A 15,763-nucleotide genomic window follows, 5' to 3' on the forward strand; every position below is an offset into this window, starting at 1 on the left:
TAATAAAATATTTTAGCTGGGATGGACCCCTGCCTTAGCGCCAACCTCCCTGATCCCCCTTCCAGCTCTCTAACCCTCTCCCCTACCTAATTACCGCCATCTTGGGTACTGGCAGCTGTCTGCCAGTACCCACTTTGGCCCCAAAAAACAAAGTATTTTTATTTTATTTTTCAATTAACTCTTTCTGTAGTGTAGCAGCCCCTCCACAATATCCCCACAATAACCCCACCCCCTCCCCCTCCCAGATCCATTTATATTTTTTAAAATTTTTTTTTTACCTTTTCCTGGCTTTTTGCCCTCATTGGTGTCAGTGTGGCTTATGCGCGCGTGCACATGCACGTGCGCCTCGTGCACACGCACCGTGTACGAACAATATGTTCACGTGCACGCGCGCGCACGCTCCCTCCCACCCGGAAAACGGCACCATCACTACCGGTGCAGAGAGGGCCACAGAGTGGCTCTCTCTGCATCGGAGGCTTGTAAAGGGGTATTGCAGGATGCCTCCATATTGAGGCATCACTGCAATACTCTCAGAGCTGCTGGAAGCGATTGTGATCACTTCCAGCACTCTGTTAGACAACTGACGTACCAGGTACGTCCATTGTCATTAACTGCTTGTTAATGCATGACGTACCTGGTACGTCAGTTGTCATTAAGGGGTTAATTAAATATGTCCTAAAAAAATAATACAACACATTTTACAATGAAATGTTTGATAGGGTTTAATTGGCATCACTGCAATATAAAGGCTTAAAAATATTCCTCATTTGCTTGATTTAAGCATCTATAAATAGACATGTCCATTTAATAGAACATTAATATTCATATATACACATTTATATTTATCCAACAACTCCTATGTAAAGAAATAATCATCGAATTATCCAGGTTGGATCTTTTGCTATATTTATATTTTCTGGCCCCAGAATTGCTGTTCCATGAGTGCAGTGACCAACAGTTAGATACCTAAAGGAAAGAAAAACACAATTGTAAATAGTTATAGATAACATTTATGTATAAATCATTTATATATGAAAATATTGAAAAACAAACTTACTTATTTGTGACATTAATTAGATCTGAATGGGTGACAGCAAAAAGTTGTTCTCTGTGCTTTTGTTTCATTTCGTCACTGACTCCATGCAAAAAGTTATTCATTCCTGAAAAAAAAAAAAAAAAAAAAAAAACGTACACCAAATAGTTGTGTCAAACCAAAATTAATTCTATATTCTACATAGCATAGTTCAGTCATTAAGATATAAAAATGCTGTTTATGTTCATGCCAGGCACCCTTTCATTGCTTACTTTTAAGTACTATTTCTAATAGCTAATTACATCATTCTTTGTCATTCCTTTGTACCCCCCCCGTGTGATCTGTGAGTAATATGCAGCTGTTCTTCTTGATTCTGGTCATATTGCTTATTACTGCATTGCATATTCCTTCTCCCTTACACACTTATAGGTCACTCTCCGCCACCAAAAAAAGCCTTAAACTAGTAATGCTACCAGGTAATTACCACTGCCATTATGTCACCCCCTAAAAACAAGCCATGTATTTGGTAGAGTAGAATTCAAATGAGTCCGACATACTATATTATTATTATATAGTAACTATGGTATGGTGATCACATGTACAGGCTGAAAGAAATAAAGCTCACTTTTAATTTTATTGAGGGTTTTATGCAGTTAATAATTCTACACAAAGGCTTAATGGCTACTGCATTTTATCAGCTCATCATGAATTAACCACAATGTTAGCCTTGTGTGACAAAGTGATGTGTCTTGTTTACCATAAATAACCAATGGATAAAGGTTTTGAGTACAGATGATCCATGGTGTGTTGCTTTATCCCCAACCATGCAAGCAAACTGGAAGAGGACATGTATTTTCCTCTGCTATAAGTATCATCTTTAAACAAAACTCATAGCTTATTTTTTCCCAGCTATCTTCAAGGGCCACAAAACCGCTCAGGTCTTAGCGGATGTTTTGAATAATCTAATAATAAGTGCCTGTCTGTGCAATTATTAAATGAGACAGTCTACACCTTAGTCATCTTAGTCTTACTTTAAATTAAGCTGCAAATATCCCCCTGCACCCTTTCTATATCATGCAGCAGGAACATTAAAAAAGTTATTTTAAAATGGCTATTGTTTATGGTCACTTTGAAATGGCTGCCAAGCTCCACCCACTGGTGACATCACAATCTGGGCTGCATTAAAGGCTTCACTAGTTACAAAAGACTCACTAATTGGATTCAATAGACTGTCAATGCTATTCAGCAGAGTGCATAGATGCAGCCTAGATCATGATGTCATCAGTGTGCGGAGCATGGCAGCCATTTTAAAGTGACCAGAAAAGGAAATTTATGCTTACCTGATAAATGTATTTCTTTTACAATATGACGAGTCCACGGATTTCATCCTTACTTATGGGATTTATCCTCCTGCTAACAGGAAGTGGCAAAGAGCACCACAGCAGAGCTGTATATATAGCTCCTCCCTTCCCTCCCAATCCAGTCATTCAACCAAAGTTAGGAAGAGAAAGGAAAAGCCAAAAGGTGCAGAGGTGACTGAAGTGTAAAAAAAAAAAAAAAAATGTGTTGTAGAAATGACAGGGTGGGCCGTGGACTCGTCATATCGTAAAATAAATAAATTTATCAGGTAAGCATAAAACAAAATTTATGCTTACCTGATAAATTCCTTTCTCCTGTAGTGTGGTCAGTCCACGGGTCATCATTACTTCTGGGATATTAACTCCTCCCCAACAGGAAGTGCAAGAGGATTCACCCAGCAGAGCTGCTATATAGCTCCTCCCCTCTACGTCACCTCCAGTCATTCGACCAAGGACCAACGAGAAAGGAGAAGCCAAAGGGTGTAGTGGTGACTGGATTATAATTCAAATTTTTTTTACCTGCCATAAAAAACAGGGCGGGCCGTGGACTGACCACACTACAGGAGAAAGGAATTTATCAGGTAAGCATAAAACAGAATTTATGTTTACCTGATAAATTACTTTCTCCAACGGTGTGTCCGGTCCACGGCGTCATCCTTACTTGTGGGATATTCTCTTCCCCAACAGGAAATGGCAAAGAGCCCAGCAAAGCTGGTCACATGATCCCTCCTAGGCTCCGCCTACCCCAGTCATTCGACCGACGTTAAGGAGGAATATTTGCATAGGAGAAACCATATGATACCGTGGTGACTGTAGTTAAAGAAAATAAATTATCAGACCTGATTAAAAAACCAGGGCGGGCCGTGGACCGGACACACCGTTGGAGAAAGTAATTTATCAGGTAAACATAAATTCTGTTTTCTCCAACATAGGTGTGTCCGGTCCACGGCGTCATCCTTACTTGTGGGAACCAATACCAAAGCTTTAGGACACGGATGAAGGGAGGGAGCAAATCAGGTCACCTAAATGGAAGGCACCACGGCTTGCAAAACCTTTCTCCCAAAAATAGCCTCAGAAGAAGCAAAAGTATCAAACTTGTAAAATTTGGTAAAAGTGTGCAGTGAAGACCAAGTCGCTGCCCTACATATCTGATCAACAGAAGCCTCGTTCTTGAAGGCCCATGTGGAAGCCACAGCCCTAGTGGAATGAGCTGTGATTCTTTCAGGAGGCTGCCGTCCGGCAGTCTCGTAAGCCAATCTGATGATGCTTTTAATCCAAAAAGAGAGAGAGGTAGAAGTTGCTTTTTGACCTCTCCTTTTACCAGAATAAACAACAAACAAGGAAGATGTTTGTCTAAAATCCTTTGTAGCATCTAAATAGAATTTTAGAGCGCGAACAACATCCAAATTGTGCAACAAACGTTCCTTCTTCGAAACTGGTTTCGGACACAAAGAAGGCACGACTATCTCCTGGTTAATGTTTTTGTTAGAAACAACTTTTGGAAGAAAACCAGGTTTAGTACGTAAAACCACCTTATCTGCATGGAACACCAGATAAGGAGGAGAACACTGCAGAGCAGATAATTCTGAAACTCTTCTAGCAGAAGAAATTGCAACCAAAAACAAAACTTTCCAAGATAATAACTTAATATCAACGGAATGTAAGGGTTCAAACGGAACCCCCTGAAGAACTGAAAGAACTAAGTTGAGACTCCAAGGAGGAGTCAAAGGTTTGTAAACAGGCTTGATTCTAACCAGAGCCTGAACAAAGGCTTGAACATCTGGCACAGCTGCCAGCTTTTTGTGAAGTAACACAGACAAGGCAGAAATCTGTCCCTTCAAGGAACTTGCAGATAATCCTTTCTCCAATCCTTCTTGAAGAAAGGATAGAATCTTAGGAATTTTTACCTTGTCCCAAGGGAATCCTTTAGATTCACACCAACAGATATATTTTTTCTAGTTACAGGCTTTCTGGCCTGAACAAGAGTATCAATAACAGAATCTGAGAACCCTCGTTTTGATAAGATCAAGCGTTCAATCTCCAAGCAGTCAGTTGGAGTGAGACCAGATTCGGATGTTCGAACGGACCTTGAACAAGAAGGTCTCGTCTCAAAGGTAGCTTCCATGGTGGAGCCGATGACATATTCACCAGATCTGCATACCAAGTCCTGCGTGGCCACGCAGGAGCTATCAAGATCACCGATGCCCTCTCCTGATTGATCCTGGCTACCAGCCTGGGGATGAGAGGAAACGGCGGGAATACATAAGCTAGTTTGAAGGTCCAAGGTGCTACTAGTGCATCTACTAGAGTCGCCTTGGGATCCCTGGATCTGGACCCGTAGCAAGGAACCTTGAAGTTCTGCCGAGAGGCCATCAGATCCATGTCTGGAATGCCCCACAGTTGAGTAATTTGGGCAAAGATTTCCGGATGGAGTTCCCACTCCCCCGGATGTAATGTCTGACGACTCAGAAAATCCGCTTCCCAATTTTCCACTCCTGGGATGTGGATTGCAGACAGGTGGCAGGAGTGAGTGTCCGCCCATTGAATGATTTTGGTCACTTCTTCCATCGCCAGGGAACTCCTTGTTCCCCCCTGATGGTTGATGTACGCAACAGTCGTCATGTTGTCTGATTGAAACCGTATGAACTTGGCCTTTGCTAGCTGAGGTCAAGCCTTGAGAGCATTGAATATCGCTCTCAGTTCCAGAATATTTATCGGTAGAAGAGATTCTTCCCGAGACCAAAGACGCTGAGCTTTCAGGGATCCCCAGACCGCGCCCCAGCCCATCAGACTGGCGTCGGTCGTGACAATGACCCACTCTGGTCTGCGGAAGGTCATCCCTTGTGACAGGTTGTCCAGGGACAGCCACCAACGGAGTGAGTCTCTGGTCCTCTGATTTACTTGTATCTTCGGAGACAAGTGTGTATAGTCCCCATTCCACTGACTGAGCATGCACAGTTGTAATGGTCTTAGATGAATGCGCGCAAAAGGAACTATGTCCATTGCCGCTACCATCAAACCTATTACTTCCATGCACTGCGCTATGGAAGGAAGAGGAACGGAATGAAGTGTTTGACAAGAGTTTAGAAGTTTTGTTTTTCTGGCCTCTGTCAGAAAAATCCTCATTTCTAAGGAGTCTATTATTGTTCCCAAGAAGGGAACCCTTGTCGACGGAGATAGAGAACTCTTTTCCACGTTCACTTTCCATCCGTGAGATCTGAGAAAGGCCAGGACTATGTCCGTGTGAGCCTTTGCTTGAGGAAGGGACGACGTTTGAATCAGAATGTCATCCAAGTAAGGTACTACTGCAATGCCCCTTGGTCTTAGCACCGCTAGAAGGGACCCTAGTACCTTTGTGAAAATCCTTGGAGCAGTGGCTAATCCGAAAGGAAGCGCCACGAACTGGTAATGCTTGTCCAGGAATGCGAACCTTAGGAACCGATGATGTTCCTTGTGGATAGGAATATGTAGATACGCATCCTTTAAATCCACCGTGGTCATGAATTGACCTTCCTGGATGGAAGGAAGAATTGTTCGAATGGTTTCCATTTTGAACGATGGAACCTTGAGAAACTTGTTTAAGATCTTGAGATCTAAGATTGGTCTGAACGTTCCCTCTTTTTTGGGAACTATGAACAGATTGGAGTAGAACCCCATCCCTTGTTCTCCTAATGGAACAGGATGAATCACTCCCATTTTCAACAGGTCTTCTACACAATGTAAGAATGCCTGTCTCTTTATGTGGTCTGAAGACAATTGAGACCTGTGGAACCTCCCCCTTGGGGGAAGCCCCTTGAATTCCAGAAGATAACCTTGGGAGACTATTTCTAGTGCCCAAGGATCCAGAACATCTCTTGCCCAAGCCTGAGCGAAGAGAGAGAGTCTGCCCCCCACCAGATCCGGTCCCGGATCGGGGGCCAACATTTCATGCTGTCTTGGTAGCAGTGGCAGGTTTCTTGGCCTGCTTTCCCTTGTTCCAGCCTTGCATTGGTCTCCAGGCTGGCTTGGCTTGAGAAGTATTACCCTCTTGCTTAGAGGACGTAGCACTTGGGGCTGGTCCGTTTCTACGAAAGGGACGAAAATTAGGTTTATTTTTGGCCTTGAAAGACCTATCCTGAGGAAGGGCGTGGCCCTTACCCCCAGTGATATCAGAGATAATCTCTTTCAAGTCAGGGCCAAACAGCGTTTTCCCCTTGAAAGGAATGTTAAGGAGTTTGTTCTTGGAAGACGCATCCGCTGACCAAGATTTCAACCAAAGCGCTCTACGCGCCACAATAGCAAACCCAGAATTCTTCGCCGCTAACCTAGCCAATTGCAAAGTGGCGTCTAGGGTGAAAGAATTAGCCAATTTGAGAGCACGGATTCTGTCCATAATCTCCTCATAAGGAGGAGAATCACTATCTATCGCCTTTACTAGCTCATCGAACCAGAAACACGCGGCTGTAGTGACAGGGACAATACATGAAATTGGTTGTAGAAGGTAACCTTGCTGAACAAACATCTTTTTAAGCAAACCTTCTAATTTTTTATCCATAGGATCTTTGAAAGCACAACTATCTTCTATGGGTATAGTGGTGCGTTTGTTTAAAGTAGAAACCGCTCCCTCGACCTTGGGGACAGTCTGCCATAAGTCCTTTCTAGGGTCGACCATAGGAAACAATTTTTTAAATATGGGGGGAGGGACGAAAGGAATACCGGGCCTTTCCCATTCTTTATTTACAATGTCCGCCACCCTCTTGGGTATAGGAAAAGCTTCTGGGAGCCCCGGGACCTCTAGGAACTTGTCCATTTTACATAGTTTCTCTGGGATGATCAAATTCTCACAATCATCCAGAGTGGATAATACCTCCTTAAGCAGAGCGCGGAGATGTTCCAACTTAAATTTAAATGTAATCACATCGGGTTCAGCTTGTTGAGAAATTTTCCCTGAATCTGAAATTTCTCCCTCAGACAAAACCTCCCTGGCCCCCTCAGACTGGTGTAGGGGCATTTCAGAACCATTATCATCAGCGTCCTCATGCTCTTCAGTATCTAAAACAGAGCAGTCGCGCTTACGCTGATAAGTGGGCATTTTGGCTAAAATGTTTTTGATAGAATTATCCATTACAGCCGTTAATTGTTGCATAGTAAGGAGTATTGGCGCGCTAGATGTACTAGGGGCCTCCTGAGTGGGCAAGACTCGTGTAGACGAAGGAGGGAATGATGCAGTACCATGCTTACTCCCCTCACTTGAGGAATCATCTTGGGCATCATTTTCAGTGTCACATAAATCACATTTATTTAAATGAGAAGGAACCTTGGCTTCCCCACATTCAGAACACAGTCTATCTGGTAGTTCAGACATGTTAAACAGGCATAAACTTGATAACAAAGTACAAAAAAAGTTTTAAAATAAAACCGTTACTGTCACTTTAAATTTTAAACTGAACACACTTTATTACTGCAATTGCGAAAAAGTATGAAGGAATTGTTCAAAATTCACCAAAATTTCACCACAGTGTCTTAAAGCCTTAAAAGTATTGCACACCAAATTTGGAAGCTTTAACCCTTAAAATAACGGAACCGGAGCCGTTTTTAACTTTAACCCCTTTACAGTCCCTGGTATCTGCTTTGCTGAGACCCAACCAAGCCCAAAGGGGAATACGATACCAAATGACGCCTTCAGAAAGTCTTTTCTATGTATCAGAGCTCCTCACACATGCGACTGCATGTCATGCTTCTCAAAAACAAGTGCGCAATACCGGCGCGAAAATGAGGCTCTGCCTATGATTAGGGAAAGCCCCTAGAGAATAAGGTGTCTAAAACAGTGCCTGCCGATATTATTTAACAAAAATACCCAGATTAAATGATTCCTCAAGGCTAAATATGTGTAATATATGATCGATTTAGCCCAGAAAATGTCTACAGTCTTAATAAGCCCTTGTGAAGCCCTTATTTACTGTCTGAATAAAAATGGCTTACCGGATCCCATAGGGAAAATGACAGCTTCCAGCATTACATCGTCTTGTTAGAATGTGTCATACCTCAAGCAGCAAAAGACTGCTCACTGTTCCCCCAACTGAAGTTAATTCCTCTCAACAGTCCTGTGTGGAACAGCCATGGATTTTAGTAACGGTTGCTAAAATCATTTTCCTCATACAAACAGAAATCTTCATCTCTTTTCTGTTTCAGAGTAAATAGTACATACCAGCACTATTTTAAAATAACAAACTCTTGATTGAATAATAAAAAACTACAGTTAAACACTAAAAAACTCTAAGCCATCTCCGTGGAGATGTTGCCTGTACAACGGCAAAGAGAATGACTGGGGTAGGCGGAGCCTAGGAGGGATCATGTGACCAGCTTTGCTGGGCTCTTTGCCATTTCCTGTTGGGGAAGAGAATATCCCACAAGTAAGGATGACGCCGTGGACCGGACACACCTATGTTGGAGAAATTTTGTTTTCTCCTGTTAAGTGTGGTCAGTCCACGGGTCATCATTACTTCTGGGATACCAATACCAAAGCTAAAGTACACAGATGACGGGAGGGACAGGCAGGCTCTTTATACGGAAGGAACCACTGCCTGAAGAACCTTTCTCCCAAAAACAGCCTCCGAAGAAGCAAAAGTGTCAAATTTGTAAAATTTGTAAAAAGTATGAAGAGAAGACCAAGTTGCAGCCTTGCAAATCTGTTCAACAGAAGCCTCATTCTTAAAGGCCCAAGTGGAAGCCACAGCTCTAGTAGAATGTGCTGTAATTCTTTCAGGAGGCTGCTGTCCAGCAGTCTCATAGGCTAACCGTATTATGCTACGAAGCCAAAAAGAGAGAGAGAGGTAGCCGAAGCTTTTTGACCTCTCCTCTGACCAGAATAAACGACAAACAGGGAAGACGTTTGTCGAAAATCCTTAGTTGCCTGTAGATAAAATTTCAGGGCACGGACTACATCTAGATTGTGTAGCAGACGTTCCTTCTTCGAAGAAGGATTAGGACACAAAGATGGAACCACAATCTCTTGATTGATATTCCTGTTAGTGACCACCTTAGGTAGGAACCCAGGTTTAGTACGCAGAACTACCTTGTCTGAATGAAAAATCAGATAAGGAGAATCACAATGTAAGGCAGATAACTCAGAGACTCTTCGAGCCGAGGAAATCGCCATTAAAAACAGAACTTTCCAAGATAACAGCTTGATATCAATGGAATGAAGGGGTTCAAACGGAACCCCCTGTAAAACATTAAGAACTAAGTTCAAACTCCATGGTGGAGCAACAGTTTTAAACACAGGCTTGATCCTAGCTAAAGCCTGACAAAAAGCTTGAACGTCCGGAACTTCTGACAGACGTTTGTGTAAAAGAATGGACAGAGCTGAAATCTGTCCCTTTAAGGAACTAGCGGATAAACCCTTTTCTAAACCTTCTTGTAGAAAAGACAATATCCTCGGAATCCTAACCTTACTCCATGAGTAACTCTTGGATTCGCACCAATATAAGTATTTGCGCCATATCTTATGGTAAATCTTTCTGGTAACAGGCTTCCTAGCCTGTATTAAGGTATCAAGAACTGCTCTCAATTCCAGAATTTTTATTGGTAGGAGACTCTCCTCCTGATTCCATTGTCCCTGAGCCTTCAGAGAATTCCAGACAGCGCCCCAACCTAGTAGGCTGGCGTCTGTTGTTACAATTGTCCAGTCCGGCCTGCTGAATGGCATCCCCCTGGACAGATGTGGCCGAGAAAGCCACCATAGAAGAGAATTTCTGGTCTCTTGATCCAGATTCAGAGTAGAGGACAAGTCTGAGTAATCCCAATTCCACTGACTTAGCATGCACAATTGCAGCGGTCTGAGATGTAGGCGTGCAAAGGGTACTATGTCCATTGCCGCTACCATTAAGCCGATCACCTCCATGCATTGAGCTACTGACGGGTGTTGAATGGAATGAAGGACACGGCATGCATTTTGAAGCTTTGTTAACCTGTCTTCTGTCAAGTAAATCTTCATTTCTACAGAATCTATAAGAGTCCCCAAGAAGGGAACTCTTGTGAGTGGAAAGAGAGAACTCTTCTTTTCGTTCACCTTCCATCCATGCGACCTTAGAAATGCCAGTACTAACTCTGTATGAGACTTGGCAGTTTGAAAGCTTGAAGCTTGTATCAGAATGTCGTCTAGGTACGGAGCTACCGAAATTCCTTGCGGTCTTAGTACCGCCAGAAGAGCACCCAGAACCTTTGTGAAGATTCTTGGAGCCGTAGCCAATCCGAATGGAAGAGCTACAAACTGGTAATGCCTGTCTAGAAAGGCAAACCTTAGATACCGGTAATGATCTTTGTGAATCGGTATGTGAAGGTAAGCATCCTTTAAATCCACTGTGGTCATGTACTGACCCTTTTGGATCATGGGTAAAATTGTCCGAATAGTTTCCATTTTGAACGATGGAACTCTTAGGAATTTGTTTAGGATCTTTAAATCCAAGATTGGCCTGAAAGTTCCCTCTTTTTTGGGAACCACAAACAGATTTGAGTAAAACCCTTGTCCTTGTTCCGACCGCGGAACCGGATGGATCACTCCCATTAATAAAAGATCTTGTACGCAGCGTAGAAACACTTCTTTCTTTATTTGGTTTGTTGACAACCTTGACAGATGAAATCTCCCTCTTGGGGGAGAGGATTTGAAGTCCAGAAGGTATCCCTGAGATATGATCTCTAACGCCCAGGGATCCTGGACATCTCTTGCCCAAGCCTGGGCGAAGAGAGAAAGTCTGCCCCCCACTAGATCCGTTCCCGGATCGGGGGCCCTCGATTCATGCTGTCTTAGGGGCAGCAGCAGGTTTCCTGGCCTGCTTGCCCTTGTTCCAGGACTGGTTAGGTCTCCAGCCTTGTCTGTAACGAGCAACAGCTCCTTCCTGTTTTGGTGCAGAGGAAGTTGATGCTGCTCCTGCTTTGAAATTACGAAAGGAACGAAAATTAGACTGTTTAGCCTTAGGTTTGGCTCTGTCTTGAGGCAGGGCATGGCCTTTACCTCCTGTAATGTCAGCGATAATTTCTTTCAACCCGGGCCCGAATAAGGTCTGCCCTTTGAAAGGTATATTAAGCAATTTAGATTTAGAAGTAACATCAGCTGACCAGGATTTTAGCCACAGTGCTCTGTGCGCCTGAATGGCGAATCCGGAATTCTTAGCCGTAAGTTTAGTTAAATGTACTACGGCATCCAAAATAAATGAGTTAGCTAACTTAAGGGCTTTAAGCTTGTGTGTAATCTCATCTAATGGAGCTGATTCAAGTGTCTCTTCCAGAAACTCAAACCAAAATGCTGCTGCAGCCGTGACAGGCGCAATGCATGCAAGAGGTTGCAATATAAAACCTTGTTGAACAAACATTTTCTTAAGGTAACCCTCTAACTTTTTATCCATTGGATCTGAAAAGGCACAGCTATCCTCCACCGGGATAGTGGTACGCTTAGCTAAAGTAGAAACTGCTCCCTCCACCGTAGGGACCGTTTGCCATAAGTCCCGTGTGGTGGCGTCTATTGGAAACATCTTTCTAAATATCGGAGGGGGTGAGAACGGCACACCGGGTCTATCCCACTCCTTAGTAACAATTTCAGTAAGTCTCTTAGGTATAGGAAAAACGTCAGTACTCGACGGTACCGCAAAATATTTATCCAACCTACACATTTTCTCTGGTATTGCAACTGTGTTACAATCATTCAGAGCCGCTAACACCTCCCCTAGTAATACACAGAGGTTTTCCAGCTTAAATTTAAAATTTGAAATATCTGAATCCAGTTTGTTTGGATCAGAACCGTCACCCGCAGAATGAAGCTCTCCGTCCTCATGTTCTGCAAATTGTGACGCAGTGTCTGACATGGCCCTAATATTATCAGCGCACTCTGTTCTCACCCCAGAGTGATCACGCTTACCTCTTAGTTCTGGTAATTTAGCCAAAACTTCAGTCATAACAGTAGCCATATCCTGTAATGTGATTTGTAATGGCCGCCCAGATGTACTCGGCGCTACAATATCACGCACCTCCCGAGCGGGAGATGCAGGTACTGACACGTGAGGCGAGTTAGTCGGCATAACTCTCCCCTCGTTGTTTGGTGAAATATGTTCAATTTGTACAGATTGACTTTTATTTAAAGTAGCATCAATGCAGTTAGTACATAAATTTCTATTGGGCTCCACTTTGGCTTTAGCACATATAGCACAGATATCTTCCTCTGAATCAGACATGTTTAACACACTAGCAAATAAACTAGCAACTTGGAAATACTGTTCAAGTAATTTACTATAATATGAAAACGTACTGTGCCTATAAGAAGCACAGAAAAAGTTATGACAGTTGAAAATTGATAAACTGAAAAGTTATAGCATCAAATCTTTGTAAAAAACACACTTTTAGCAAAGGATTGCTCCCATTAGCAAAGGATAACTAACCCTGATAGCAGAAAAAAAATACAGAAATAAACGTTTTTTATCACAGTCAACTACAATCTCACAGCTCTGCTGTGAGTGATTACCTCCCTCAAAACAAGTTTTGAAGACCCCTGAGTTCTGTAGAGATGAACCGGATCATGCAGGGAAGACAATAAACTTCTGACTGAATTTTTTGATGCGTAGCAAAAGCGCCAAAAAAGGCCCCTCCCCCTCACACACAACAGTGAGAGAGATCAGTAAACTGTCATAAATTAAATAAAACTACTGCCAAGTGGAAAAAAATAGTGCCCAAAACATTTTTTCACCCAGTACCTCAGAAAATTAAACGATTTTACATGCCAGCAAAAAACGTTTAACATTAAATAAATTAAGTGTTATTAAAAAGCCTGTTGCTAGTCCCTGCAAATTAGGCTAAAGTCTTATGCATACAGAATAATTCCAGTGAAGTGCCATTCCCCAGAATACTGAAGTGTAAAATATACATACATGACAGTCTGATACCAGTTGCTGCTACTGCATTTAAGGCTGAGTTTACATTATATCGGTATGGCAGAATTTTCTCATCAATTCCATTGTCAGAAAATAATAAGCTGCTACATACCTCTTGCAGATTAATCTGCCCGCTGTCCCCTGATCTGAAGTTTACCTCTCCTCAGAAGGCCGAGAAACAGCAATATGATCTTAACTACGCCGGCTAAAATCATAGAAAAAACTCAGGTAGATTCTTCTTCAAATTCTACCAGAGAAGGAATAACACACTCCGGTGCTATTATAAAATAACAAACTTTTGATTGAAGGTATGAAACTAAGTATAATCACCACAGTCCTCTCACACATCCTATCTATTCGTTGGGTGCAAGAGAATGACTGGGGGTGACGTAGAGGGGAGGAGCTATATAGCAGCTCTGCTGGGTGAATCCTCTTGCACTTCCTGTTGGGGAGGAGTTAATATCCCAGAAGTAATGATGACCCGTGGACTGACCACACTTAACAGGAGAAATTTCCTTTTCTTTTACAAGATATGACGAGTCCACGGATTTCATCCTTACTTATGGGATATAATACCAAAGCTATAGGACACGGATGAAAGGGAGGGACAAGACAGGAACCTAAACGGAAGGCACCACTGTTTGAAGAACCTTTCTCCCAAAAACAGCCTCAGAAGAAGCAAAAGTATCAAATTTGTAAAATTTTGAAAAAGTGTGAAGAGACGACCAAGTTGCAGCCTTGCAAATCTGTTCAACAGAAGCATGGTTTGTAAACGCCCATGAGGAAGCCACAGCCCTAGTGGAATGAGCCGTAATTCTTTCAGGAGGCTGCTGTCCAGCAGTCTCATATGCCAGATGGATAATACTCTTCAGCCAAAGAGAGGTAGCCGTAGCTTTCTGGCCCCTACGCTTTCCAGAAAAAACAACAAATAAAGAAGAAGATTGACAAAAATCTTTAGTCGTCTGCAAGTAAAATTTCAGGGCACGGACCACGTCCAAGTTATGCAACAGACGCTCCTTCTTAGAAGAAGGATTAGGACATAATGAAGGAACCACAATTTCCTGAATATTATTCTTATTTGAAACAACCTTAGGAAGGAACCCAGGTTTGGTACGTAAAACCACCTTATCAGAATGAAAGATAAGATAAGGCGAGTCACATTGTAACACTGAAAGCTCAGAAACTCTACAAGCAGAAGAATAGCAACCAAAATTAAAACTTTCCAAGATAATAACTTAATATCTATGGAATGCATGGGTTCAAACGGAACCCCTTGAAGAACATTAAGAACTAAATTCAAACTCCAGGGTGGAGCAATTGGTCTAAACACAGGCTTGATTCTGGTCTGAGCCTGACAAAAAAACTGAACGTCTGGAACATCTGCCTAACGTTTGTGTAGTAAAATTGACAAAGCAGAGATTTGTCCCTTTAAGGAACTTGCTGATAATCCTTTCTCCAACCCTTCTTGGAGAAAAGACAGAATTCTGGGAATCCTAACTCTACTCCATGAGTAGCCCTTGGATTCACACCAATAAAGATATTTACGCCATATCTTATGGTAGATCTTTCTAGTAACAGGCTTACGTGCCTGAATCAAAGTTTCAATGACCGAATCAGAGAACCCCCACTTAGATAAAATCAAGCGTTCAATCTCCAAGCAGTCAGTTGCAGAGAAACTAGATTTGGGTGTTGAAAGGGTCCCTGACTGAGAAGGTCCTGCCTCAATGGAAGCCTCCACGGCGGCAGAGAGGACATGTCCACTAGATCGGCCCTCTCCTGTTTGATCCGAACAATCACCCGGGGAAGGCGAGCAAACGGTGGAAACACATAAGCTAGGTTGAACGACCAAGGCATCTATCAGTTCGACCTGAGGATCCCTTGAACTGGATCCGTATCTCGGGAGCTTGGCATTCTGACGAGACGCCATCAGATCCAATTCTGGTCTGCCCCATCTGAGAATCAGAGTGGCAAAGACATACGGATGGAGTTCCCACTCCCCCGGATGAAACGTCTGTCTGCTTAAAAAGTCCGCTTCCCAGTTGTCTACTCCTGGGATGTAGATTGCTGACAGATAACAAGAGTGAGCCTCTGCCCATCGAATTATCTTGGATACTTTTGTCATCGCTAAGGGACTCTTTGTTCCCCCTTGATAATTGATGTAAGCCACAGTCGTGATGTTGTCCAACTGAAAGCTGATGAATTTGGCCGAAACACCTTGAATATTGCTCTCAATTCCAGAATATTGATTGGAAGTAGAGACTCCGACTGAGTCCACAAACCTTGAGCCTTCAGGGAATTCCAGACTGCACCCCAACCTAGTAGACTGGCAACTGTTGTCACTATCACCCATGAGGGTCTGCGGAAGCACGTCCCTTGGGACAGATGATCCGACGACAACCACCAAAGAAGAGTCTCTTGTCTCCTGATCCAGGTCTATCTGAGGAGACAAATTTGCATAATCTCCATTCCACTGC

The 15,763-nt window shown here is 42.9% G+C and overlaps 1 protein-coding gene across 1 annotated transcript in view; it reads right to left on the bottom strand.

Annotated features, from left to right (window-relative positions):
• Nucleotides 1-696: 696 nt before the first annotated feature.
• The window catches only part of PITRM1 (pitrilysin metallopeptidase 1), a 488,932-nt gene continuing 473,865 nt past the window's right edge, over nucleotides 697-15,763 (bottom strand). The window contains exons 19-20 of the mRNA XM_053715675.1: nucleotides 1,058-1,160; nucleotides 697-966 (exon numbers count right to left, since the gene is read on the bottom strand). Of these exons, the coding sequence (XP_053571650.1) occupies nucleotides 873-966; nucleotides 1,058-1,160 (197 nt within the window). The 3' untranslated portion in view covers nucleotides 697-872. The remainder of the gene's footprint in view (nucleotides 967-1,057; nucleotides 1,161-15,763) is intronic.

The sequence above is a fragment of the Bombina bombina genome, chromosome 5, assembly GCF_027579735.1.
Source record: "Bombina bombina isolate aBomBom1 chromosome 5, aBomBom1.pri, whole genome shotgun sequence".
NCBI classification, from domain to species: Eukaryota; Metazoa; Chordata; class Amphibia; order Anura; family Bombinatoridae; genus Bombina; species Bombina bombina.